We start from the raw sequence: 26,134 nt of genomic DNA on the forward strand, positions 1-26,134 counted from the left end.
ATTTTCCCCCCCCCTTCTCTAATCAGTCAGAGATCTTGGCTCTTGTTTGTGACATTAGTAGCTAAACCTGCTCTGAAAAGGGGGGAAAAAAGCATGATTTTTTTAATACAGTGGTGGCATCCTTTTAAAACTATACATTTTTGCTCTCAGTGTTACAGGGCAAAAAAGAAGAAAGAAAGAAAAAAAAAGCCTTGTGGCTCCTGTATTCTTGGTGTTGAGTTTGACGTGGTGTTTTAAAATATATATTTTTAAGATTTCAACCACAGGGGTACGCACTTTCTGGAAATGTTTTGCAGTGTCCCCTGAATACTAAAGTCCCTTTTGTGAACGTTTACCGCAATAAAACCGGAGAAAACCTTTCCGCTTCGCTTTCTTCTTGCAATCACAGCCACGGCCGCGGTCGATGGAAAACCATCGTACGGTGAAAATGTTTTTAAAAGAAATCTCTTTCTTGGGTCAGGTTCTAAACACACAGCAGTGTCCCCAGCTGGGGTAAATCAGCCATCACTCAGTTGGCGGCCGTGTGGGCCAGATCCCAAGCGGGTTTAAATAAACCCAGCTCAGTTGAAATCAATAGATCCCCAGTTGATGAAAACTGGTGTAGCTCCATTGGAGTGAATGGGATTGTGCTGATTTCCACCATCTCGGACTCTGGCCTTTTGGTTTTTATTTTTACAAATTTTGTCCCCAGATATTATTTGCTGGGTTGCAATCTGGCCCCAGCGTGGGGGGACTGGCTGGCGCAGGGGGACGGGGAATAGGACACAGGGCCTCTCCCCTTCGGTCAGGATCTAATTCTTAGCGCCCTCCACCCTATGTGGGAATAAACCCATCTTTAACCTGAATACAAACCAGAGCTCCTGATTTGGTTTAGGAGCGGTGATTTTTTATTGTGTTATTTATTATCCTTGATCCTTTCACAGTATCTGAGCAGTCCGGGACCAACCTGACAAATCATTTGTTAACAATGATCCCCTGGGGGGCTGCTCCCCATTTACCAAGATTAATTGCTCTTTGCAGCCTCTTTAAGAGTCTCTGATATCCGGTCCCGCCAGGAGACGGGAACCTGAGCCGCAGGGTTGGCATGTGAGCTGTCTGCCAGAGCTGTGAATGGAATGACAGGCCGGGTGGGACCTGTCAAAGTGAGATCCTGAGCTTGTTAATAAATAATAATTTCTCACGTTTCACCAGCGCGTTTAACTCCAAAGCACTTGACACACCGTGCCTGTGGGAATCGCTGAGATGCAGCCACATCTGGGGTGGACACGACAGCTGTTCATACAGGGATCACTCACCCAGGGCTGAGATGCAGCTGCCTCTGTGACGGGATGTGTCAACTGTTTAGACAGGGATCACTCACCCAGTGCCGAGATGCAGCCACATCTGGGCACGGCATGGCAGTTTATGCAAGGATCCCTTACCCAGTGCTGAGATACAGCCATCTCTGGGGTGGGGCGTGGCAACTATTTATACAGGGATCACTCACCCTACATTGAGAGGCAGCCACCTCTGGGGTGGGGCACAGCAGCTGTTCACCTTGCTAACCTCTTCTTGCCTTCAGCAAACAGGCCTGTTGCCAGGTGCATGTAACAAAGGGACTGGAGGGATTTTCACAACTGCTGTTATTTTATTATTAGCTATTAACCGTGTATACATAACCCATTATAAATGTGCAAGTGGGGCCAGGAGGGGGCACGGTTCCAGGGAGAAGAAAGCCAGGAATCTCGCCTACAGATTGTATTCCTCCCCCCACCCCCACCCCCACCCCCACCCCGGCTGCAGGTTGTAAAGAATCCATTCTGTTTATTCAGAGGGCAGGGACGAGCCCAAGAAGAGGAGGAGTACTGGGAAATGGGACAGAGACTGTATTAAGTACCCAAGACCTTTATTAACAGAGGGCTAATGTGGCCCAGCCGGGCCACGTGACGTTTCAGGCTGTGAAGGGGTTAAACTTAAATCTGTGCAAACCTGGCCCAGCAAAGACCCAAGCCCACTGCCCCCACCCATGTAGCTGAGACTCCAGCCACAGGGTGAGCCCCAACGTTTGCCCTAATTTTTTCGGTATGGCTTCCCCAAAAGGGCCATGGGTGCGAGACACTGAGATCAAGCCCACTGGCTGAGATGAGTTAGGGGAGGATCCAAGGCAGGGTTTCAGCCCCAGGCAAAATAACATTATGAGAACTGTTCAATTTTGCTGTTGTGGGGTTTTTTTTTAAGCGGGGGGGGGGGCTGTATCTCGGGAACCCTTTGCTCAAGTGACCTCAAATTTGGACCAGTCGCCTTCCCCAGGGGCCCCCGTGACACACTGCAATTTTCTAGACAATCTGAGGCCACGTGTGGATTTCAGAGCGAAAATCTGTCTCTCTCGCCGGGCGTCCCCTGGGCATGATGAGTTTGGTGGTCCCAGCCGGCCATGTCAGAAAAAACAGCCACCAGCTCTAACTGGGGCTAACTGGTCCCCTCACTGGCAGTCAAGGCAGAGAGGCCATGGAGATTGGGCCCCTCCCTCCCCTAGGGGGGTGACAATGGGGCGTCCCCAGGGTTCTCAACTAAAAACAAAGGGGGACCCAGACTCAATCCATATCCCTGCTTCCTGATCCTGTACTCCTCCTCTTCCTCTCTCCATCTGGCCAGGGCTCGTGCCCAATCTTCAGCCATACTCTGGCAGCATGTGACCTCCAGAAGAAGAAAGGGGAGCATCCATGTACCAGCAACGCAGATACAGGTAAGCAACCGTTTTCATGTTCTCTCCACAGGTACTAAGGCGGAGAGTGGACCAGATGATACGTCTGAGGGAAGGGAGCAGAAGGAGACTCCGCCGATTGGAAGACATGAGATGCACTGTCCTAGGGATGGGGGTTCCACAACCACTGCTCCCAAGAGAAGGAGGTGGGTGGTGGTGGTTGGGGACTCTCTCCTCAGGGGGACTGAGTCATCTGTCTGCCGCCCCGACCGGGAAAACCGAGAAGTCTGCTGCTTGCCAGGAGCTAGGATTCACAATGTGACGGAGAGACTGCCGAGACTCATCAAGCTCTCAGATCGCTACCCCTTCCTGCTTCTCCACGTGGGCACCAATGATACTGCCAAGAATGACCTTGAGCGGATCACTGCGGACTACGTGGCTCTGGGAAGAAGGATAAAGGAGTTTGAGGTGCAAGTGATGTTCTCGTCCATCTTCCCCGTGGAAGGAAAAAGCCTGGGTAGAAACCGTTGAATCGTGGAAGTCAACGAATGGCTACGCAGGTGGTGTCGGAGAGAAGGCTTTGGATTCTTTGACCATGGGATGGTGTTCCAAGAAGGAGGAGTGCTAGGCAGAGACGGGCTCCACCTAACGAAGAGAGGGAAGAGTATCTTCACAAGCAGGCTGGCTAACCTAGTGAGGAGGGCTTTAAACTAGGTTCACCGGGGGAAGGAGACCAAAGCCCTGAGGTAAGTGGGGACGTGGGATACCGGGAGGAAGCACCAGCAGGAGAGCGCGAAAGGGGAGGGATCCTTCCTCATACTAAGAAAGCAGGACAAACAGCAAGTTATCTCAAGTGCCTATACACAAATGCAAGAAGCCTGGGAAACAAGCAGGGAGAACTGGAAGTCCTGGCACAGTCCAGGAATTATGATGTGATTGGAATAACAGAGACTTGGTGGGATAACTCACATGACTGGAGTACTGTCATGGATGGATATAAACTGTTCAGGAAGGACAGGCAGGGCAGAAAAGGTGGGGGAGTTGCACTGTATGTAAGGGAGCAGTATGACTGCTCAGAGCTCCGGTACGAAACTGCAGAAAAACCTGAGTGTCTCTGGATTAAGTTTAGAAGTGTGAGCAACAAGGGTGATGTCGTGGTGGGAGTCTGTTATAGACCACCAGACCAGGGGGATGAGGTGGACGAGGCTTTCTTCCGGCAACTCACAGAAGTTACTAGATCGCAGGCCCTGGTTCTCATGGGAAACTTCAATCACCCTGATATCTGCTGGTTTCAGAGTAACAGCCGTGTTAGTCTGTATTCGCAAAAAGAAAAGGAGCACTTGTGGCACCTTAGAGACTAACCAATTTATTTGAGCATGAGCTTTCGTGAGCTACAGCTCACTTCATCGGATATCTGCTGGGAGAGCAATACAGAGGTGCACAGACAACCCAGGAAGTTTTCGGAAAGTGTAGGGGACAATTTCCTGGTGCAAGTGCTGGAAGAACCAAGTAGGGGCAGAGCTCTTCTTGACCTGCTGCTCACAAACCGGGAAGAATTAGTAGGGGAAGCAAAAGTGGATGGGAACCTGGGAGGCAGTGACCATGAAATGGTCGAGTTCAGGATCCTGACACAGGGAAGAAAGGAGAGCAGCAGAATACGGACTCTGGACTTCTCACGTATGGAGGGACAGACAGACTCAGAGGGCAGCTGGCAGAGAGCTCTCCTCAGGCCTGAACCCTCTTGGGGCCCAATTCTCTGCTGATGCAAATCGCTGCCAATCCAGCGGCTGGGGCACAGTGCCGGAAATTGACAACACTGGAGGGGCTGGCCCCTCGCCGTGTGAGCAGCTGACTGAGAACAAGAAAAGAGACGTATGGAGCCCGACCCAGCCAGATACCGAGGGCGCAAGACCCTCGCAGGGTCGGGCACCGGATCAGGTGGCTCGTCACCAGCTTTGGGGTCACAAAAGGGGCATTTTCACAAAGGAGAAACTTGGAAAGAGAAGTCAGACATTAACGGTGAGTTTTACTAGGTTTGTTAATAGCTAATCTAATCTATCTCCATACACACCCATTTATCTATCCATCTACCTATCCCCATACACACCCCCATCTATCTAATCTAATAATCTATCTACCTATCTATCTATCTGGCTCTTGTCCGAGTCCAAAGTGGGCAGTGGCAGGATGGGAGAAGCGAGTGGGAAATCTAAGCATACTTGGCCCTGGTGCCTGCCCCACTCCCTGCACCCGCCCAGTGCCCAGGGCACCAATCCAAACCACCCTGGAGCTGCTTGGGGTGCACAGGGAGCTGGATGGCCAGGCGAGACGGGCAGGCAGCTGGCTGTAACCGGAGGCCGCTGTTGATTAAACATAGACCCGGGCAGCTGCCTGCAGAGTTGCCTGTTGACATTTAGGAGCTTAAATGTGTTCCGTGAAGGTCCCAGATCTGCCAGGCCAGGGAGACCCCATGTCCTTGCCCCCCTACACACCAAAACGGGACAGGGGATCCCATAGGAGGAGAGAGAAAACATGAGGACAACCTCCCCAATCCCAGATCTATGGAGCTGGGCTGCTAGGGCCTGATCCTGTCCCCCATCCCCAGGCTATATGCCCACTGCAAGGCTATGGGGCTGGACTATCTGTCCACTGCAGGGCTATGGAGTTAGACCACTGGGGCCTGATCCTGCCCCTGATCCTGCATGGGATCAACATGGCTTAACCAGGTCCTGATCCTGCACAAGGTAGCCACATGGTTTGCATCAACATAGCCTGCTATTCAGCCTTCCCCTAGGCCAGCCCTGGCTTTGCCTTGCAGATCTAGGTGCGACCCAGTCCCTTCAAATCGTCCCCCCCATCACCTGACACTGGCTACTCAATTTCCCAGTTTAATTTATTTTCAAATCACTGGTTACATAAGAACATGAGAACGGCCATATTAGGTCAGACCAAAGGTCCCTCTAGTCCAGTATCCTGTCTTCCCTCAGGTTTCAGAGTAACAGCCGTGTTAGTCTGTATTCGCAAAAAGAAAAGGAGGACTTGTGGCACCTTAGAGACTAACCAATTTATTTGAGCATGAGTAGCTCACGAAAGCTCATGCTCAAATAAATTGGTTAGTCTCTAAGGTGCCACAAGTCCTCCTTTTCTTTTTGTCTTCCCTCAGTGGCCGGTGCCAGATGCTTCAGAGTTAATGACCAGAGCAGGGCAATTACCAAGTGATCCATCCCCTGTCGTCCACTCCCAGCTTCTGGCAGTCAGAGTTTTAGGGACACCCAGAGCATGGGGTTGTGTCCCTGAGCATCCTGACTAATAGCCATCGATGGACCTGTCCTCCAGGAACTTACTGAGTTCTTTTTTGAACCCTGTTATACTTTTGGCCTTCACCGCATCCCCTGGCAAGGAGTTCCACAGGTTGACTGTGCGTTGTGTGAAGAAATACTTCCTTCTGTTTGGTTTCAACCTGCTGCCTATTAATTTCATTGGGTGACCCCCTAATTCTTGTGTTACGAAGAGTAAATAACCCTTCCCGAGTCACGTTCTCCACCCCAGGCATGACGGTACAGACCTCCGCGATGTCGTCCCCCCCCCGTTAGCCGTCTCCTTTCCAAGCTCAACAGGCCCCGTCTCATTAATCTCTCCTCATAGGGCAGCCGTTCCAGCCCCCTAACCCCTTGTGGTGCCCTTCTCTGCACCTTCGCCTGGGCTCCTCTCTCCTGGCGGGGACGGGGCCGCGCCGTGGCTCGACAGAGCGTCGTCGTGATACGTGCCGTCCAGGATCCACCCCGCTCCCCCCGGTTCCCCACGTTGGGCCGGGTGTCCGGCGGGGTGTCGGGGGGACCCCCAGGCTCTCCCTCAGGCGCGGTACCAGCTGGCTCAGACCCCGTCGCTTTGCAGGGGCAGCCGGGGTCCCGGGGCTGCCCCCTCACTCCCCCCTTGCTGGGGCCAGCCTGGGTCACTTTGTCCCAGCTGCAAACTCCGCCCCTTGGGTTGAGGCCCCGCCCCCTGGGGGGTCTGGCCCCGCCCCGATTGAGTCTGGCCCCGCCCTCCCCTGCTTGCAGCCAGACGGAGCCCCAGGGTGGGCAGCGGCCCCTTCGCGTTCCGCGCTCTCTGGACCCTCCGGCCGCCTCGTAGCGGGAGGCGCGCGGCCGCTCGGAAGCCGGAAGTGCGGCCTCGGAGGCGCCGCTCCCCACCCCCCACGCTAGGCTGGGCAAGTGCGAACGCGCGCCGTCCCCCTTTCGCACCCGTGACCCGGAAGCGGAAGGTCCCGGCAGCGGCAGCGGCGCGAGATTCTCGGCGGCGCGTGTGTGAGAGCGGGAGCGGCGGCGTCATGTGAGGAGGCCAGAGGAGCGGGGGGAGTGGGGCAGAGGGGGGGGCAGGAGAAGGGAGGGGGCAGAGGCCTGGGGGAAGGGGGGGCAGAGGCTGGGGGAAGGGGAAGGGGGGAGAGTCTGGGGGGAAGTGGGCAGAGGCTGGGGGCAGGGGAAGGGAGGGAGCAGAGGCTGGGGGAATGGGGCAGAGGCTGGGGGCAGGGGAAGGGAGGGGGCAGAGGCTTGGGGGGAGTGGGGCAGAGGCTGGGGGAAGGGGAAGGGGGGAGAGTCTGGGGGGAAGTGGGGCAGAGGCTGGGGGCAGGGGAAGGGGGGGCAGAGGCTGGGGGGAAGGGGGGCAGAGGCTGGGGGCAGGGGAAGGGGGGAAGTGGGGCAGAGGCTGGGGCAAGGGAAGGGAGGGAGCAGAGGCTGGGGGAAGGGGGGGCAGAGGCTGGGGGCAGGGGAAGGGAGGGGGCAGAGGCTGGGAGGGAGCAGAGGCTGGGGCAGGGGAAGGGGGAGCAGAGGCTGGGGGGAAGTGGGGCAGAGGCTGGGGGCAGGGGAAGGGAGGGGGCAGAGGCTTGGGGGGAGTGGGGCAGAGGCTGGGGGCAGGGGAAGGGGGGGCAGAGGCTGGGGGGAAGTGGGGCAGAGGCTGGGGCAAGGGAAGGGAGGGAGCAGAGGCTGGGGGAAGGGAGGGGGCAGAGGCTTGGGGGAAGGGGGGCAGAGGCTGGGGGGAAGTGGGGCAGAGGCTGGGGGAAGGGAGGGGGTAGATGGGGGAATGGGGTAGAGGCTGGTAGGAAGGGGCAGCGGAAGTGAGGGTGGCAGCTGCGGCGGGGGGTAAGAGGGGTAGAGGTGAGGGGGCCTGGCTGGGGGGGGAGATAGAGGGAAACGGAGCAGACGCCATCCATTCCCCAGCACTCCCAGGACCCGAAGGGCGAGGGGATTGAGCGCCTGGGCCCCCTGAGCCCTAATCCTCCCACTCGTCTGATGGTAGTGATGGGGGAAGCCGCCTCCACCTTGTCCTGGGGATCAGGGTCGGGGAAGGTTCCCTGATCGCGTGTTCATCTCCCCTCCATAGGGGGGCATTGGCCCAGAGGTCTCCTTGCCCAGGCTCTGGGGTGGGATGGCAGATGCCCTGCCCTCAGAAGAGATGTTGCTGGGGATCCTGGGAAGGGAGAGTTGGGGTAACAAAGGGGAGGTTTGATTAACATCACTCCTGACTGGAAGATGAGAAAGCGTGGGGAAGGGGGCTAGAGCCTCTCTCCCCCTCCCCCATTTAGGCAGAAACACATGCCACCCGCTCTCGCTGAGACAGTTGAGGGGTCCCGGCCGAAGGGCAGTGTGGCACTCGCAGGGCAGATCCCAGGGCGGCGGTAGAGCTGATCCAGTCTAGGAATCTCTGTTCTGCGGGAAGTATTGACACTTTGAAATGTTCCAATTCCCAGCTGCAGCAAAACTGAACTTCTGAAATTTCAGGTGGAGTGAAATCGAGGCATTTTACTAGGACTTTGTTTGGTTTGTATCATTTATAACACGGGTTTTGAAAGGAAAACTCCAAACGTTCCGGGCAGGTTGAAATAGAGTGCTGGGTCTGATGGAAACACTTTGGTACATTTTGCTCTAAATGAAATTTCATCTAAATTGACACATTCTGGCCGGGCAGCTTTACAGCATATAGAGCAAGCCTTAGCATACCTCTCCACTGCAGCTGGGAGGTGATTCCCACTTGTCTAGCCGTACACATGCTAGCTCAGCTCGAAATGCCTAGCTGCACCAAGAACAAGCCTGTCAGAGACCCTAGGCAGATACTGGGACAGCTAGCCCGGTCCACCACAGACACACTAGCTCAAGCAGACCCTATCGCATGTACATCCAGGCGAGCTGGGAATCACACCACGACTGCTGTGTAGAGGTACCTAGAGGTGGGTTATGGGGAAGCGAGGCCTGAACCCCCTAGTTGGTAGTGCCATGTCGTCGTGGGCTGTCAGGGACAAGGCAGTCCGAGGGATGGGCCCTTCGCCCTGCCAGGACACCCCAGATGAGGCGGCAGGAGGAGAAGGGTGTGGCAGAGGCTCCATGAATGCCGTGTCTTCCCCTTCTGCGCCTGCAGGAGCCTCTTAAACAAGCCCAAGAGCGAGATGACCCCCGAGGAGCTGCAGAAGCGGGAGGAGGAGGAGTTCAACACAGGGCCCCTGTCCGTCCTCACCCAGTCAGTCAAGAACAACACCCAGGTGCTGATCAACTGTCGCAACAACAAGAAGCTGCTGGGACGTGTCAAGGCCTTTGACAGGTGCGGTTTCCTCCCCCCATACATTTAAAATACCTCTGGGGCCCTTCCTTCCCAGCCTGCCCCCAGGGGGCTGCGGTTTATGTCTGTCCCGTTCCCCAGCAAGAGCAGAAGGGTCCCCCGCCCGTTGCGCAGTACAGAGCAGGTGGGATGCTGTCCAGAGGTCAGAGCAGGGGGGCTGGGAGCCGGCGTTGCTGGGTTCTATACCCTGCTGTGGGAGGGTGGCCTAGTGGTTAGTGTCATGGCGGGGGCACTGAGTGGCAGGACTGCTGGGATGTATTTCCAGGTCTGGGAGGGAGCATGGAGCGAGCTACAGTTTCTCCCCCACCACCTCCTTGCTAGAACCTGACTGCTGCACTAAGTAGTTGATTCCAGCAGGAATGAGCTCAGCGCAACAGGCTTAGCAGAGGGGATGCCAGGTCAGGCTGCAGTGAGCAGCTTCCTCTCTGGCCATGGGGTCTAGGTTGTCAGTGGTTACTCCCAGCTCCACTGCTGTGTCCCTGATCCCCCGCTCTCTCCCTCCAGGCACTGTAACATGGTGCTGGAGAACGTCAAGGAGATGTGGACGGAGGTGCCCAAGAGTGGCAAGGGAAAAAAGAAATCGAAGCCCGTCAACAAGGATCGCTACATCTCCAAGATGTTCCTGCGGGGGGACTCCGTCATTGTGGTGCTGAGGAACCCCCTCATTGCCGGCAAATAGAGAACTGTCCCAAGGTCCCAGCCTCGCCCTGGCATGACCCAGAGCCAGGCTGAGCGGGGAACCTGCCTCAAGTCCCTCTGGATGAAGCCTACTGGCTGCATCACTTGTGAAAACCATCCTGTTCAGAAACAACTCTGCTGAGCTCTCCCCAGGTGCCACCTGTACCTCCCTTATTAGCCCTCAGAGCGCCGAGGGCTGAGCACAGCTCCCCCCGCCCTCTCTGTTGCTACCTCCAGCTCCCACGTTCCCATTTGATTGGAAGGGGGTTTCTGGGAGCAGAACTAGTCAGGAGACCCCAGCTGCTGTAAGCCCGTCACAGGCTGGTGTCCCCCCACGCCCCTCACCCACCTGCCCAAAGCTGAAGGGAGCCAGTGTCCCAGCGCCGCTGCTCTGGATTTACCCAGGATCTCTGTGCCCACTCACAGCCTTGCTGCTGGGTGCTGCAGACTCAGCTGGCCCTGGGGGAGGCTACATCGAGGTGAGAGGCTCTTTAGCTCTTAGGCCTCCCGACGGGCCTGCTCTGTGGCTTGCTTGCCAGGAGTGGGGAGCGCTGAGGTTTCCTAAGGGAGCTGGGTACAAAGAGAAGCACTGGGAATCTCAGCCTAACAGAAGGGGGGACCTCTCAGCAGAATTGTCTCTGAACAGCTCTTCAAAGGTGTCTTTTGAAGGGGAGCTGTCTGCTGTAGTTGTCTGATTTGGGTGGGGGCCGACTACCCTGGGAATTTCCGCACTGCATAGCTACCCTGCCGCAAATGCCCCACAGAGAGGCACCAGGAGCGCGTGACTGCTGCCCCTCTTGAACCTCCGCTTCCCCAGACACCAGCCAGACCAGCAGCAGTTGTACGTGAGTTCGGGTCCCGCTTTCCAGCTGAGCAAGGCGCCAGGGAAGACGAGTTCGCGAATGGGATTTGAAACACCGCTCAGCTCCTAGTGTAGACAGCTTCACGGTGGCGTCAGCCTTGGCTTTGTTCCAGCAGCACTAGCTGAGGTGCGAAGGGTCGTTCCTTACTACTCAGCTGTAAAGCGGGACAGGGACCAAGTAGCCTCTGGGCTGGGGATAAGTCATGCCTGGTACACTCCCACAGCTCGTCAGTACAGAAATCCCTGGTGTCGACAGCTCCCCTGGCCCTGATCCTCCAGCGGCATCCGAGCTAGTGGATCCTTGTGTCCCGGGTTCCTGGCATCCATGGGACAGTTTCAGGAGCGGGGTCTTGTACGTTGTTGCTCCAGCCTCCAGGGCAGCTCCTCTCCTTGCAGCATCAGGAACTTTTGTAATAAACCAGTTTGATTTCAGCTGGCTCTTGCCTGCTTCGGGGTGGGGAGGTAGCGTGGCCGGTGCCATGGGGTGAATCTTGCTGGCAAGTTCCATGTGGGGGCCAGGCTGCTGGCAGGCACCGTGTCATGGGAGCCAGGCTGGGGCAAAGGATGGCCACTGCTGGCTGTAAATAGTCTGGGAGTCCGAAGGCGTGTTCCAGAGTTAGACCCACACTCCTCTGCTTCCCCTCCAGAAAGGGGCGGTTGGATGGGGCAGGGATGGGACCCACATGCTTTAAACTTTGGTTCCCATCTTCCCGTTGCGGGTAACAAGCTGTTTGGCTTCTGTGGGTTGTGAATCAGAAGGAGCCCGGGGAGCTACATTCTTCCCTGCAGCTCTGGCTCCTCCCCTCCCCAGAGCTGATCTCTGTGTGAGGAGCCGAAGGGGGCCAGATGCCACAAGGGTGGGCGACCTGTGGGCAGGGCAGGCTGCGGGGGACTGCGGCGTCCTTACAAAGCTGTGACTGGATGCAGGGCTGGGCCCAGGCACTGGCTCAAGGGCCCTGGAGCCTGATGGCCTCTGTCAACTGAGCAGCAGCGGCAGGCTGGGCTGATTTGCCCTACGCTGTCAACACCCCCTGCCCCAGCTAGGGTTGGGAGGAGGGGCAGCCTCCTGGGCTGGCTGGGGGCAGCCACTGAGAGTCTGTTGGGATGGTAACAGCTGACACTCTGAGGGGGGGAGGGAGACTCCCAACTCCTTTACGGGGGCCACCATGTGGCAGCTGGGGAAGCAACTGATGGGCCATACTGGCCTGTTGGGGTGGCTTTGAATGGGAGAATTATCTGGAACGGTCCCATTTCCTACCCCCTGTGCCAGCCAGACCCCGCCCCCAGGGGCCAGATGGGAGCCAGCACCCCCATGGGGGAAAGGCCCCATGTCCCATTCCCTACCCATGTGGCTGGATCAGCACCCCATAGAGCAGCGGTTCTCAGCTGGGGGTCTGGGCCTCAAGCAGGTTTCAGGGGGTCCACCAAAATAAACCCGTCTTAAGCCCTGGGCCGGGTTTATTTTTGTCCCTATATTCTCCCTTTGTGTGTTCTAGGCAGGGGGGTGTAACTAGCTTGCCATTAAATACAGCTCTTCGGCTACTAGCGGTGCTGAAACCCCCTTGCTGGGCACAGGTGGGCTGGGGAGCTGTTATAGCCTGTTCGGGGGGCCTCAGAAAGAGAGGTTGAGACCCCCTGGGCTAGAGGCGAAAGGTCCCATTCCCTGCCCCTCTGAGCCAGCGAGCCCCATACTCTTCCTTTGTGCCCGGAGCCACCGTGGGTCGGTGCTGCTGGATCCGCGGGCATCTCTTCCTCAGCGCTGTCTCAGCATGAGCTTACCCCTGGGCCCAGCTGCTCCTCAGCCAGTGAAACTCGACCCCCGCGGGGCCCCCGTGCTCTGCTCCGCTCTCAAAGTGACTTTGTGTTGCTCTCACACAGAACAGCCCCTTTCTCGCCGCGCAGCCACTGGGCCAGATCGGTTACTGCTGGCAGGAGGATGCGCCCCCCTGCTGCCGCCGGGGGGATGAATTATTGATCGGGGGCAGATGGGCTGTTTGGCAGGACATCTCTTGCTCAGCTGGGGCGATGGGCAGGGGCTCAGGAAAGGAGAGATGGGCCTGGGCTGATGGGAAGGGGCAACAACATGACATGGGGCAGAGGGAGCAGCTGTGTATGTCAGACCAGACCCACCCCACCCGGTGCTGGCTGACGCTGGCTCCACATTGCACCCGGCACTTCCTTGCCTGGCAGGTCTGACCCTCCCCGATTGGACCCAGCCCTGGGCAGGGAAACAGCCAGGCCCACACTTCTGCCAGCACCCTGGCTTCTGGCACCCTTGGGGACTTGTCCGGTGCTAGCTGGGCACCAGTGCCTCCCTGGGAGCTGGGGTGTGTCGGAGCTGGAGCCTTCTTGCCCCTGGGGATGGGGCGGGGGGTCACTTCCCAGCCCCGCTGAAAGATTCTGGACTCAGTTAACTCCCAGGGGATGGGGGACTGGATTCCTGCCTGGTGGCCTGGCCAGACGACCCCCCTTGTGCCTGTCTCCCCACAGATCCTGGCACAAGAGACAGCTGGGGGGGACCCAGAGAGGGGAAGGGATGCAGCGCTGCAGCGGGTGGAGGGGTGTCACTGGCCCCCATTGCAGCGCCATTAGGTTCCATCTGCAGGATCCCAGCGGGCGAGGGATCGATTCCCTCCCTCCCTCCCCCCCCCCCCCCCCCCGCCGCAACCAGAGCTCCGGCCTGGCTCCAGGGTCGGACTTTCATTGTGATAAGGCCATGCTGGCTCAGCCACCCCGGCCCTTTGCTGCTGCGCCTCCTCCGGGCCAAATCATCCCCTTCCCTCCTGTCGCCGCCACTGGGGGAGGTGAAGGAAAAGCACCTGACAAGGCGAAATCCAAGCCGCGGCCTGTGCCGAACCCGAGCCTCCATATCGAGCTGCTTCCTCTCACCCCGGCACGTGGCAGAGATGCCCAGAGAGGCAGAGCTAGGTCCTGGGAACTGCAACACAGGTGGGATTGTTCCAGGTGGGCTGAGATGCGGCCACCTCTGGGGTCGGGGTGCAGAGGCTGTTTATACAGGGATCCCTCACCCAGTCAGGGCTGATAAGATGAGATGAAAGGGGGCCTATTGTACCGGCCTCCCTGAGCATGAGGGGCTCCCAAAATGTCTATAACTGGGGGGAGGTGGGGCCCCAGCCAACATGGTGTACCAGGGACCTAAATTTCTCTTAAAGGACCTGCACCCAGCACCATGAAGCAGCCACCTCTAGGGTGGGGTTGTGGCAGTTATTTATAAGGAATACCTCACCTAGCACTGAGATGCAGCCACCTTTGTGGTGGGGCATGGAAGCTGTTTATACAGGGCTCCCTCACCTAGCACTGAGATGCAGCCACCTCTAAGGTGGGGGCATGGCAGTGGTTTATTATTTGTGTGGTAGGACTGCCTGGGGGCACCAGTCCCAGAGCAGGGTCCGTGTGCCAGGTGCAAACGTAGGAATGACTCACCTAGCAGTGAAATGCCACCATTCAAGGGAAGGGCACCCCGCCCCATTCCCTGGAGCACAGCACCCCACAGCATTGCACTGGGGCCTGCCCTGACTGCGAGGGGAGAGCGCCCCCTGCTGATTTGCTTGTGGTAATGCCCCAGCCTGCAGCAGCCTGGCTCTCCACCCATGCACAGATGTGCTGTCCACTGTCTGGGGACTGGCCGGGAGTGAGGGGGAAGGGGGCTTCTGAGCTGGGCCTCTGCCAAACTCACTGCCCAGATCACATGCAGGATTTGTTGGAGGGGCCGAGTTCCCCACTGCCCCCCTCCCCCCACGCACACGTGCCAGTGAGCTGCAAACCTGGCCGCTGGCTGGTGTTGGCTATGCCCCGTGGTTGCCCTTTGCCCACCCTCACTGGGAGCTGGGGAACCGGCTGGGCGGGGAGCCCCAGGTGTGATCTGGGCACCATCAGGATGCAGAGTCCAGCTACATCCCCTGCCTGCTTTGGGGATACTGGCCCACACTGGCTGCCAGCGGCCCCTCCGGGCCGGGCCTCTGCCGGGCTGCATGACTCAGGAAACCACCCGTCTCATGGGGGACAGCATGTGTGTGAATATGCCCCTCCCCGCCCCCCAACTGCAGCTCTGCACCTTCCTTTGTCTCTCCCCCCACCCGCTCTACCGCCCCCATCTCTTCCTTCCCCCCAGCCCTCGGTGTTCCCCTCCCCACCCCATTCCTCCCTCTGCCCATCCATCTCAGCCCTCTCCCCGACAATCCAGCCCCTCCCACGGCCACAGGAGGGGGTCCGGGCAGCCCCACGAAGCGCCCTCGCTAGGAGAGGCTGCGGAGCAGGGCCTGGCATGGGTGGAAGCCAGACCCCTGTGTGCTCGTCTGCAGGGCTCCAGGCTGCCCCTAGCAGGATCCAGCCCGACGCCTGTGGGGAGCCCACGCCAGAGGATCTGGGGGGCACAACGCTGGCACGGATGGGGCTGCCAGGCTGGGATCTGGGACTAGGCTCCCCTCCCCGAACTCTGGTATCCACCCAGATCTGTGGAGGGGAGGCAACTGGGTCCCCACAGCCTGGCCACCACCCCCCCCAAGCTGTGCAGATGGGGGTCTGTGGGCCCAGGGGTCTCTGCCGACTGGGGTCAGCTGTGCCTAATACAGCTGTGGTGCCACAGCGCCCCCTGGTGGGAAACAGCAGCACTGCAGGCATGCCATGGGGCAGGGTGAGGGGGCGTCCCTGGCGCACCAAAATGAATACACAGCCCAGCACCGCCCCACACATGGGCGCATTCACACGCCCAGCCCGGCACTGCCCCATGCCCCATACCCTCCCCTCCCCGCAACCCCCTGACGGACAGAGCAGCCGTGAATTCAGCAGGGAGATGCCTTTAATGAGATGATCCAGGAACAGGCTGGAGCCGCTGCCTGGCCCGAGGGTCCCGCCGGGCTGGCACAGAGGAGAGCTGAAAGGCTGAACCAACCTAGCTGCAGATAGCTGCTTGCTGGAGCCCTGGGAGGAGAAATTCCACCCCCCGGCCCCTCGGCCTCGCCTGCATCACCTGGCAAACCCAGATGGCCTGGCGCCGCTGCTTCCCTCGCTGCTTTTCTCCCGCCAGGGGCCAAGGACACAGGCTGGGCCAGTTCCCTCTTGGGTTCTCCTGCGCTGGCCCGAGGGCGTGGGGTGGGGATGGGGGTGGCCACCACTTTGGGGAACCAACCCCATCCAAACCCAGAAGGAAAGAAGAAACCTGGAGGGGGCGGGGGGGGACATCGCTACAGGGAGTGGGCTTTGCAAAACGTATGTGGCTGTCTCTGGGAGAGCGGTTCAGGGGTCAGAGCTGTGGGGGGGGGGGGGGGGAGCTGGGAGTTAGGACTCCTGGGTTCTGTTCCCAGCTCTGGGAGGGGAGTGGGGTCTAGTGGGTTAGAGCGGGGGGGCTGGGAGCCAGGACTCCTGGGTTCTAGCCCTGGCTTTGAGCAGGGAGTGAGGTCTAGTGCATGGGCAGCGTGTGACTCCCATGTTTGGGGAGGCTGGGCATGAGCATAGGATACTCCCTAAAAGTGTGGAGGGGGGGCGACCGGATCATGACCCTGCCCCCTGCTGCGCCCCGAGGTCCACCCCCGCTCGGCCTCCTCCCCCTGAGGCTCCACCCCAGGCCCTGCTCCTGCTTGGCCCCCTCCCCCGAGGACCCTCCGCCCCGGGGTGGAGGATTCTTGGGGGAAGAGGCGGAGCGAGGGTGGGACCTTGGGGGGAAGAGGCTGAGTGGGGGCGGGAAAAGGAGCAACATGGGCGGGGCCATGGGGGAAGAGGCTGAGTGGGGGCGGGGCCTCAGGGCGAAGCATGGGAGCCCTTTCGGGGGCAACACTCCAAAGGGGGTGGGCCAGCGCGCCTCCAGAGGGAGGGGCACTGCATCCTGTTTAGGGGAGGCTTAGCCCCCCCGGCCTCTTATACCTGCCACCCGTGGTCTAGTGTCGGGGTTCTCAAACTTCATTGCACCGCGACCCCCTTCTGACAACAAAATCACTTCACGACCCCGGGAGAGGGGACCGAAGCCTGAGCCCGCCCGAGCTCCACTGCCCCAGGGTGGGGTGGGGGCCAAAGCCCGAGCCCCACTGCTCTGGGCAGGGGCCCAAAGCTGAAGCTCAAGGGCTTTAGCCCCAGGCAGGGGGCATGCAACCTGCGTCCTGCAGCCCTCGGGCTTTGGCTTCGGCCCCGGGCCCCAGCCAGTCTAAGCCAGCCCTGGCGACCCCATCCAAGGCATGGGTCATGATCCACAGTTTGAGAACCGCTGGTCTAGTGGGTTAAAGTGAGGGGACTGGGAGCCAGGACTCCTGGGTTCTTCTCCCATCTCTCCTGTCCCTAGCCCGGGGGGCCGCAGAGTGGGGGGGTCCTACTCCCCCTAGGGACCAGTGATAGTCTTAGCTCAGCAGTGACCCTCTAGGTATGAAAGAGGCTCCGGGAGTCCCAGGGGGGCCAATCCCGTGGGCCACCAACCCACGTCACTTCCCTGGTAGGGGGCTGTTGTGGCTGGCCAGCTCCAGCCTGTTGGACGGCGTGAGTCCGGAGGCGGAGAACTTGCCTGGGGCGGAGGTGGGCAGAGGGTGCCATGTGCAGGGGAAGGTGGCCGTGAAGGCCTGGCGGAAGGAGCGCATGCGGAAGACGTACACCACGGGGTTGATGGCGGAGTTGGCGTGGGACAGGACGATGGTCGCCAGCACGAGCGGGCTGGGGATGGGGCAGCCGGGGCAGACGAGCTGGAGGGTGTTGATGACGTGGAGGGGCAGCCAGCAGAAGGTGAAGCAGAAGAGGACGATGAAGAGCGAGGTGGCCAGCCGCAGCTCCTTGTGCAGGACACGGCGGCGTCGGGCCTGCCGGCTCACCTCAACCTCCCGCTCGGCCACCTTGCGGATCTGCCGCTTGGCCTCCAGGAAGATACGGCCGTAGAGGACCAGCATGATGGCCAGCGGCACCAGCATGCAGGCCATGAACTTAAAATAGACCTCGAAGGTGTCCTCGATGAAGGCATTGAATTTGCACTGGCCGTCGGGCGGGAAGGGTTTATGCCAGCCCATGAGGGGCAGTGCCCCAATGAAGGTGGCCAGCACCCAGCTGCTCAGGATGACTAGGAGCGAGTTCTGGGGGCTCATGAGGGATGGGTACTGGAAGGGCTTGAGGATGGAGATGTACCGCTCCACTGCAATGGCCAGCAGGCCGAAGACCGAGGCCTGCGTGAAGATCAGCAGGGTGCAGAGCATCAGCAAGCACAGAGTCGGCCGGCCCCGCGGCAGCCCCGCATCCGCCATCTGGGCGCAGGGGATGGCCACGGCCCCCACCAGGATGTCGGCCGCGGCCAGCGAGACCAGGAAGTGGTTGGTCACCACGGCGCGCAGCTTCCTGTCCCGCAGGATGACAGTGCAAATGAAGAGGTTGCCCGCGACGGACAGCACCGCTGTGACGGTCTCCGTCAGGAAGTAGGGCACGTCCAGGCCGGGCAAGCTCCCGTTCGATGCCCCCGGGCAGGGCGGGGGAGTGACGGGCGGGAAGGACGAGTTGGGGAAGGCGTTGGTGGTAGGTGGGGCTCTGGCCATGTTAATCCAGGTGCCTCGCTGGGCCGTCAGTGCTCCCCCGTCTCCATACTCCATCAGCGCGGCTGCACGGAGGGAAACCAGAGCTCAGCATATGGCCAACCCGCTACAGGGGCTTGGGCTTCGGGGGTCGAATTCTGCTCTTTGATTTGGTGAGCGGGAAGCTGGGAGGGGGTCACTGGCCTGGGATCTGCAGGTCAGACCGGAGGATCTGGTGGGCCCCTGCGATCGGGGGGAGAGCCCCCGAGAATGCCCAATTCCCCTGCTCCTGAGGGCTAAGACATGGGAACCTGGCCCTGTTCTGTTGGAATCAGAGGGACACGGGATGTATCTCCCCGCCTCGTGTTAATGGCTGTCGAGGGGCCACATGCCCGCACACGCTAGGTATTTCCATACATCCAGTGACGTATCTTATACGGCCGCTACTTCCATTACCAGGGAGGGAGCAGTTCACCGAGGGCTGGGGTGGATTCTCCGTCCCTGGCACTTTTCTCAATCAAGGCGGGCTGTTTTTCTCTGGCTCAACCGGGAATTAACCCAGCGCCATCCTATGGCCTGAGTCATCCAGCGGGTCAGCCTAGATGGTCCCAATGGCCCCTCCTGGCCTTGGAATCTCTGGCCCAGGGAGAGGTTGGACCCAGGTGAAAGCACAAGGCAAGTTGGAGGGGGGACAGATTCCTGGTGTGCAAGGCGGGGGAGGGGGGGATTAAGGCATTAATCCCACGTGCAATGCCCATATGCCATGCTGTAAGAAAATATCTCCAGTTTGCTTTACAACTTTGAAAACATTCTCTCTGAACTTGTGAACACAGCCACCGGAATCGTCTCCCACCCCACACCCCGCCTTCCCTGCCAGAGGGACTGTCGAAAGCAGATGGGCCATGGAGCGGGTTGGTCAGATGGGGTTAAAACAGCTCCGGGGGGGTAGCGGGACGGACAGGACTGCCCTGGGGGAGCCAAAGGCTAGGCTGATGGGGAAGGCAGCCACAGCTGGGGCCACGCCCCAATCAGGCCACAGCTGGCCTTATAACAGGCTATGAGCCAGGTGCTCAGGCAGTCTCTCTCTAGCTGTGGAGAGAGATGGGCCTGGCTAGCTTACCAGTGTACCCAGAGCGAAGCAGGGCTGGGGAAAGGCCAGAGGAGTTGGGGAGCTCCAGGCTGGAAAGCCCCCTTCCTGCAGGCCTAAAGCAAGTACTGGGGTTGCAGAGCAGCAGCCCAAGTTTAGGCAAAGGCAGCAGGTCCAAACTCTCCTTGCTGATGATGAGTGGTACAGACTGCAGTCTGCTCCAGTGTGCGTGGGCTAGATGAGGACTGGCAGTAGCTGCTGAGGCAAGGTGGGGATAGAGGGTGGGGGAAACCCAGAGACTGTGGGGGGTCTGCAGAGGGCAGAACCCTGAGGGAAGGGGCAATGGGCTCTGGGAGGGACATGGAGGCCTGAGGCAAGCGGGACACCAGCCTGCAGAGGGTGCTCTGAAAGCTAGAGAGCTAATTCCCAGGATGACCAGCGGGAGGCACTGCACTGGTGAGCCATGCCCTGCTACAGGCCAGCAAGGATCATTGCAATACAAAGGATTGGTTAATGGCCCTTTCCAGCACTTAAGAATTGCTATGTGCCAGGAAGCTCAATCTGTGAGCTTGGAAACTGAAGGAAGGAAATCAAACACAGCCACAGGAATATTTTCTGTCTTTTTGGCTGGTTGAACTCCTAAGGAAGCTAGAGATTCCCCAGGGCTGCCCTGAAAGACCCTCTGAATTGACTGATGCATCTGCCATTTTGTTGCCCAGTCACGCAGTTTTGTGAGGTCCCTTTGTAACTCTTTACGGTCTGCTTTGGACTTAACTAACTTGAGTTATTTTGTATCCTCGGCAAATTTTGCCACTTCCCTGTTTACCTCTTTTTCCAGATCAAAGGAATACTGGCTCTGCTTAGTTTGCATTTAAGCAATAAACAAAGTAATCAAGCAGGAAGGAAAAGAAAGGGCTCTTAAACAGGTGAGGGAAAAAGCAGGGAACATCCTTCCTAATAGACACTTTCTCTCCTGAATCTCAGCTGGAAAGGCTTTTTAAGAGGGTGACTGACACCCCCTCCCCCCCTGCTCTTTGCATTCATGGCATCTGAAGCAATAAGAGGCATTCTGGGGAGAAGGGGTCCTGACCTAAGAAGTTTAGTCAATAAAACTACTGAAAGCATCTGATGAGAGATCTTTCAGTTGAATTTAGCGGAGTTTGTTAAATTAAGCATTGGTTGCATTTTATCTTTACTTTTCTTGTAACCATTTCTGGCTTTTATGCCTCATTACTTGTTCTCACTTCAAACCTCTCTCTTTGTAGTTAATAAACTTGTTTCTCTGTTTGATCTAATCCCATGTGTTTGAACTAAAGTGTCTGGGCAACTTCATTTGGGGTGGCAAGTTGCGTGCCTATTATTTCTATTAAAGCAACAACAGACTTTGTATAATTTGCATTGTCCAGGGGAGGACTAGGCAGTACAGGACAGACATTTCTGGGGGAAAATCTAATGCTGGGAGTGTGTTGGGGTCACCCAGCAAATTAACCAGGGCTGGTAAGAGCCAGGGTGTGACAACAGCAGAAGCACAGGCATAGCTGGGAGTGACTTGCACGCTGGAGGTTCTTTGTGAGCAATCCAGGCAGGAGGGTATAGCAGCAAAGCAAGGTAAAGGGTACCCAGGTTAGAGGGCAGGGGTGACACAGCTACAATCCAGATTAGTGAGTATCTTGTATGTCACAGCCCGCTTGCCAAGGGTGAGGGAGGCAGGCTCAAGCCTCGGTCGACAGCTCTCAGCCAAACCTAGCAGGCCACTTGGCTCAGCTCCCCAAACAGACCTAATCTTTAAGCAGGTGGATACTTGCTTTAAGCACGTAGCAAGAACAGAACGTTTGTGTGCAGACAAGACCTGAGTCTCTTCCCTCCAAGCTCTGCTCTGGCCAGGGCCGTCCATCAGGGGGTGTGGGGCCCGGGACAAGTCAGCCCCTGCCATAGGCGCAGGAACTACGGGGGGAGGGGGGGGGGCTGCAGCTCCCCCAGGCTCCCATCTGCAAGCCCAATGCCCAGGGTCCCGGTTGATGGCCCCGCATGCCCTGAGCTCTGGCTGCTGCCCCATGCGCCCAGGGTCCTGGCTGCCAGTCCTGTGCAGCAGGGTCTCAGTTGTCGCCCCATGCCCAGGGTTCTGGCTGCAGCCCCGTGCGCCCAGGGTTTCTGGCACCAGCCAATCACACTGGCCTGAGGCACCCCCCCCCAAAAGTGCAGGGCCCGGAGTGGTCACTCCCATTTGCCATACCCAAGGAACAGCTTTGACTCGGCCACCAGCTCTGTTCAGGGGGGCATTTCTGGCCTGGGATGTGCAGGAGATGAGGGTGGCTAATCCTGAAGGGCCCTGCTGGCTTTAGAATCTAGAGCCCAGGCCCATATCCTTGCAGATAAGACACCTAACTCCCCCTCCCTCCCAAGACCTCTGGGGTTCTGTTCTGAACGTTTCCCAGGGCCACGTGTGGCCCAAAGAGCCTGGGCTTATACTGGGCAGAAGCAGACACGCTTCTTACATTTGAGGGTGAATTTAAGCCCAATGAAGGGGACTGGCAGCTCCTGCAATTTGCATCCCTCTAGTTATCAACAGCACAGGGCCAGCATAGAGCCTAAGGAAGCAGGTGTCCCTCCCAGTCGGGTAAATTTCAACACTGCTATATGCTTTCCGTCTTCTTCTTTCACCTCTGTGATGAGATCATCTAGGCCTAGTGGATAGAGCACTGGGCTGGGGCTCAGGCGATGTGGCTTTTATTTCTGGCTCTGTCACTGGCCTGACAGGTGACTTTGGTCTTCCCTGGTCTGTGCCTCAGTTTCCCCATTTGTTAAGCACTTTGAGATCCAGTGATGATAAGAACTAAGAGTTATTACTGCTATGAGCCGAGTGAAACCTCACCATGGGTTAAGAGCAAACTGATACGGGAATGAATCCTCTATGTCAGAGACAGTCGAGGGGCCTGTGCAAGCCTCATAGAAACTAGCCCCATGTGGGCAGAGGGTTCAGCCAGGCATTATGACCCAGTGCGGGTGGGTGAAGCGAGATAATGGAGAGCAGACAAGGATGGAGAGGTGAGAGGCAAGAAAGCCAAGCAGGAGACTGTATGTGCAGCGTGGGCCTGGAAAAAGACACAGAGAACTCTGGGGTCTGAGATTGGCTAAAGAGGCTCGGTGGGGTGGGGGGCTGTAAGCTAAGAGACTGCTCCTTTTGGTCTTCGTGTCATCTGTATTCAGAGCCACAGGACTTGATACATTCTGGGAGTTGCATCAAAGAAAATACCAGACTCCATCAATGTCTCCTCCTCTCTGGAACATCCCCAGGGCCCTGGACTTTGGCTGGCCACTCGGGACAGAAAGGGGCAATGGTATTCAGTGTCCCTAGCGGGCCCAGTCCTCTGTCGTCTTGCCATTTCTACGGTCATTTGCACCTGTGCAAAGTCCTGCTAGATCACGTACAGGGGTATCAACCAGGACACAAGGTGGGGGACCGTCTAGCGGATAAGCAGAGCTCTAGAGAGAGCCAGATTCTGCTGCCAATCTCAGCGTAAGCTCAGAGTGAGTTCATTGACTTTGTGTTACCTGCTGTGACAAAGTCGTTGCACGTCTTGGGATATTCGGGGTTTCCCTGAAAGCCCCAGTTGCTGGAATCCAGGGGCAGCCAGAGGCTCTGTAATTGTAATTGTAAAAATAACGCCTGTTTCCAGCCCCTGTGTTTGCGGAGCAAAGCCCACAAATCCATTTTAAAATAATAATATTGTGTTTTTTTAAGACGCTGTCAGGCTTTGGAGGACCCGACGCACGGGTTTATGCCGTTTGAGGTGGCAGTCTTGTTGTTACTGCCCTGCAACAGATCAGAATAGGCCCCCAGCTTTTCAGAGATCTGAAAGGCCGTCCACAAATGCTTCGGCTCTTGGGTGATTTTTTTTTTTAATGGTAGCATGAATCGCTCTAGCTTGGTATAAACCCCCTTTTAAAAGTGGGGTTGGCACACTCGCGGGTGAAGCACTGGCTGGAGACTCAGGATGCCTGGGTTCTGTGCCTGCCCCGCTGGGTGAACTTGGCCTGACTCCCTCCCCCCACCCCTCTGGTCACTTAGAGGAGGAACTCCACCGGAGACCGCAGGAACAGGGCTCAGAATCTGGCTCAGCAGCCGGAGTGCTTCGGAGACGTGAGGGGCCGTTTCCAGTGAGGAGCAGGAAAGCCAAGTCACAAGCAGGTTATTGATCACAGCCAAGGCGTGGGAAGATGGTTTTGATTTTCTCTGCAGCGTGGGGCATCTGGGCAGATCTCTCCTCATCAATCCCATCCCAGGGCAAGGACATCAGGGAGAACCCTGGTCTCTCCCGCTGTCTGCCTGTGGGGCACAACGGTTTTGCTTCCTGGGACGTTTTTGGCTAACCCAAGTTACTGGGCTGAGTACAGGGGTAGCTGGGTAAATGTAATAGCCTGGGGTACACAGGAGACCAAATGGGGCGATCTGCTGGCCCCCTCTTGCCACAAAAACTCTATGGATGTATGTTACAGCCATGAGCCGCAGTGGCAAAGGCGAAGGACTCACCTGTCGAGGCTGCATATCCATCTCTGCTCCCGCAGGGCATCTGTCCAAAGGGCTCTCATGCGGTCAGCTGGTGGCCGGCATGTCCCCAAGCCCCGTCTCGCCAGCAGCCAGCTGTCCCTGGCCCATCAGAGCCCAGCACAGCTCGGTCCGCCGCAGCCTCACACGCCAGGTGTTTGCAAGGATTGGATCTGATAAGCTGCTGCGCCTATCAAGGCAGGCGCTCTCCACAGCGGGAGAGGGAACTGGGTGGACAAAGGAGGAGGGGATGTTTGTTGGTGGCGCTGAAGGGAAACAGACAGAGAGGCTGCTGGGCTGGGCAGGGGGGCCAAGGACGTTACCCCTCCCCCTTGATTCCTATTGATGCAACATCCAACAGGGTTCAAAGATGCTCTTCATCAGGGTCATATGGGGGAGCAAAGTCCTTGGGGCAGGTGACCCCCCAAATAAAGGTGTGACACGCAGGAAGTGTGGCTACAGCCCCCCCTCCAGCCATGGATTTTAGAGGCAGGGGGTTACCAGGGGTGATGAGGGATTCTCCCCTCCACCCTACAATTTCCACCATCGTTTCCTCCCCTTTGTCACTTCTCCTTCTCCCAGGGCCGCTGTCCTCCATGAGGGGCTGGACCCTGAGGAGATCTGGCTGCAATCTGGGGAGGGGACAGAACTCCCTCCCCAGGGGGAGGGCGGTGGAGCTTGCAGCTGAACCAGGGCTCAGGAGGGTGCGCTCGATTCCCAGCTACACTGGGGCCACTTTTATCAGCAAGACTCAAAATCAAACGTGGACGGATGCAAGAGAAAGAACATTTGGCTGGTCAAACTAGTGTAGACCGGGCCTTGTACTGAAATAAGACCCTTGGCATTGCCTTGTGCTCCAGTTTAGCTAGATCACACCTTAAATTAAACCAGGACAATTTCCCTGCGTAGACTCAACTTCACTTACCAGGCAACACTGATGAAAACCAGATTGAAACTGATGGAGAGTGTCCACACACAAGGGGTGCGTCCACCCTAGGAGAAAAAGTGGGGGGATCTTACCACTGGGGAAAATAATATGAGGTAATTTCCTAATGTGGACCCAGCACTTTGTGGGGTTTGGGACCATTAGGGCAATTTCCTGGACAAACCATATTGAATGATGTTAAAAGGGGGGACATGATAGAGGTCTATAAAATCATGACTGGTGTAGAGAGGGTAGATAAGGAAGTGTTATTTACTCCTTCTCCTTCTAATACAAGAACCAGGGGTCATCAAATGAAATTAATAGGCAGCAGATTTAAAACCAACAGAAGGAAGTATTTCTTCACACAACGCACAGTCAACCTGTGGAACTCCTTGCCAGAGGATGTTGTGAAGGCCAAGACCATAACAGGGTTCAAAAAAGAACTAGATAAGTTCATGGAGGAAAGGTCCATCAATGGCTGTGAGTCAAGATGGACAGAGACGGTGTCCCTAACCCTGTTTGCCAGAAGCTGGGAAGGGGCGACAGGGGATGGATCACTGATGATGACCTGTTCTGTTCATTCCCTCTAGGGGTTCGTCAGATACAAATGCAAATGTGTATGGTGGGATCGCATGGAAAGTCTTTAGGACAAGGGTGGCCAAACTTTTTGGCCCGAGGGCCACAATAGGGTGCGAAACTGTATGGAGGGCCAGGTAGGGAAGGCTGTGCCTCCCCAAACAGCCTGGCCCCCGCCCCCATCCACCCCCTCCCACTTCCCGCTCCCTGACTGACCCCCTCAGAACCCCAACCCATCCAACCCCCCCTGCTCCTTGTCCCCTGACTACCCCCTCCCAGGACCCCTGCCCCAAACCGCATCCCCCGGGACCCCATCCCCATCCAACCCCCCCTGTCCCCTGACTGCCCCCCCGACCCCTATCCACCCCCCCACCCCCTGACAGCCCCCCCGGGACCCACCCCCATCCAACCCCCCCTGCTCCCTGTCCCCAGACTGTCCCACCCCCCTATCCACCTCCCCACCCCCTGACAGCCCCCCGGGGACTCCCACACCCTATCCAACCCCACCGTCCCCTGACCGCCCCCCCCAAACCTCTGTCCCATCCAACCACCCCCTGCTCTCTGTCCCCTGACTGCCCCCTGGGACCCCCTACCCCTTATCCAACCCCGCCCCCTTACCATGCTGCTCAGAGCAGCAGGAGGCCGGAGCCAGGAGGTGGCACAGCGAGGGAGGGGCTG

The 26,134-nt window shown here is 57.9% G+C and overlaps 2 protein-coding genes across 4 annotated transcripts; one reads left to right on the forward strand and one right to left on the reverse strand.

The window, feature by feature from the left end:
* The first annotated feature begins 4,444 nt into the window (after positions 1-4,444).
* Positions 4,445-11,261, forward strand: SNRPD2 (small nuclear ribonucleoprotein D2 polypeptide). 3 transcript variants are annotated; one of them, XM_048833277.2, is made up of 3 exons: positions 4,445-4,702; positions 9,092-9,271; positions 9,794-11,261. In XM_048833277.2, exons 2-3 carry the CDS (start codon positions 9,120-9,122, stop codon positions 9,966-9,968), a joined length of 327 nt encoding a protein of 108 aa, XP_048689234.1. In that variant the 5' UTR covers positions 4,445-4,702; positions 9,092-9,119; the 3' UTR covers positions 9,969-11,261. The 3 variants fall into 3 exon arrangements, with proteins under 3 accessions (XP_048689234.1, XP_048689233.1, XP_048689235.1); XM_048833276.2 differs by lacking the exon at positions 4,445-4,702 and adding an exon at positions 6,784-7,012; XM_048833278.2 differs by lacking the exon at positions 4,445-4,702 and adding an exon at positions 7,851-7,971.
* A 4,393-nt stretch (positions 11,262-15,654) lies between these two features.
* Positions 15,655-24,123, reverse strand: LOC125628220 (adenosine receptor A1-like). The gene is made up of 2 exons (XM_048833109.2): positions 23,941-24,123; positions 15,655-18,408 (listed from the first exon to the last, which is right to left on the reverse strand). The coding sequence occupies exons 1-2, from the start codon at positions 23,978-23,980 to the stop codon at positions 17,258-17,260; spliced, it is 1,191 nt and encodes a 396-aa protein (XP_048689066.2). The 5' UTR covers positions 23,981-24,123; the 3' UTR covers positions 15,655-17,257.
* Between the last annotated feature and the right edge of the window lie 2,011 nt (positions 24,124-26,134).

The sequence above is a fragment of the Caretta caretta genome, chromosome 23, assembly GCF_965140235.1.
Source record: "Caretta caretta isolate rCarCar2 chromosome 23, rCarCar1.hap1, whole genome shotgun sequence".
Classification (NCBI taxonomy): Eukaryota; Metazoa; Chordata; order Testudines; family Cheloniidae; genus Caretta; species Caretta caretta.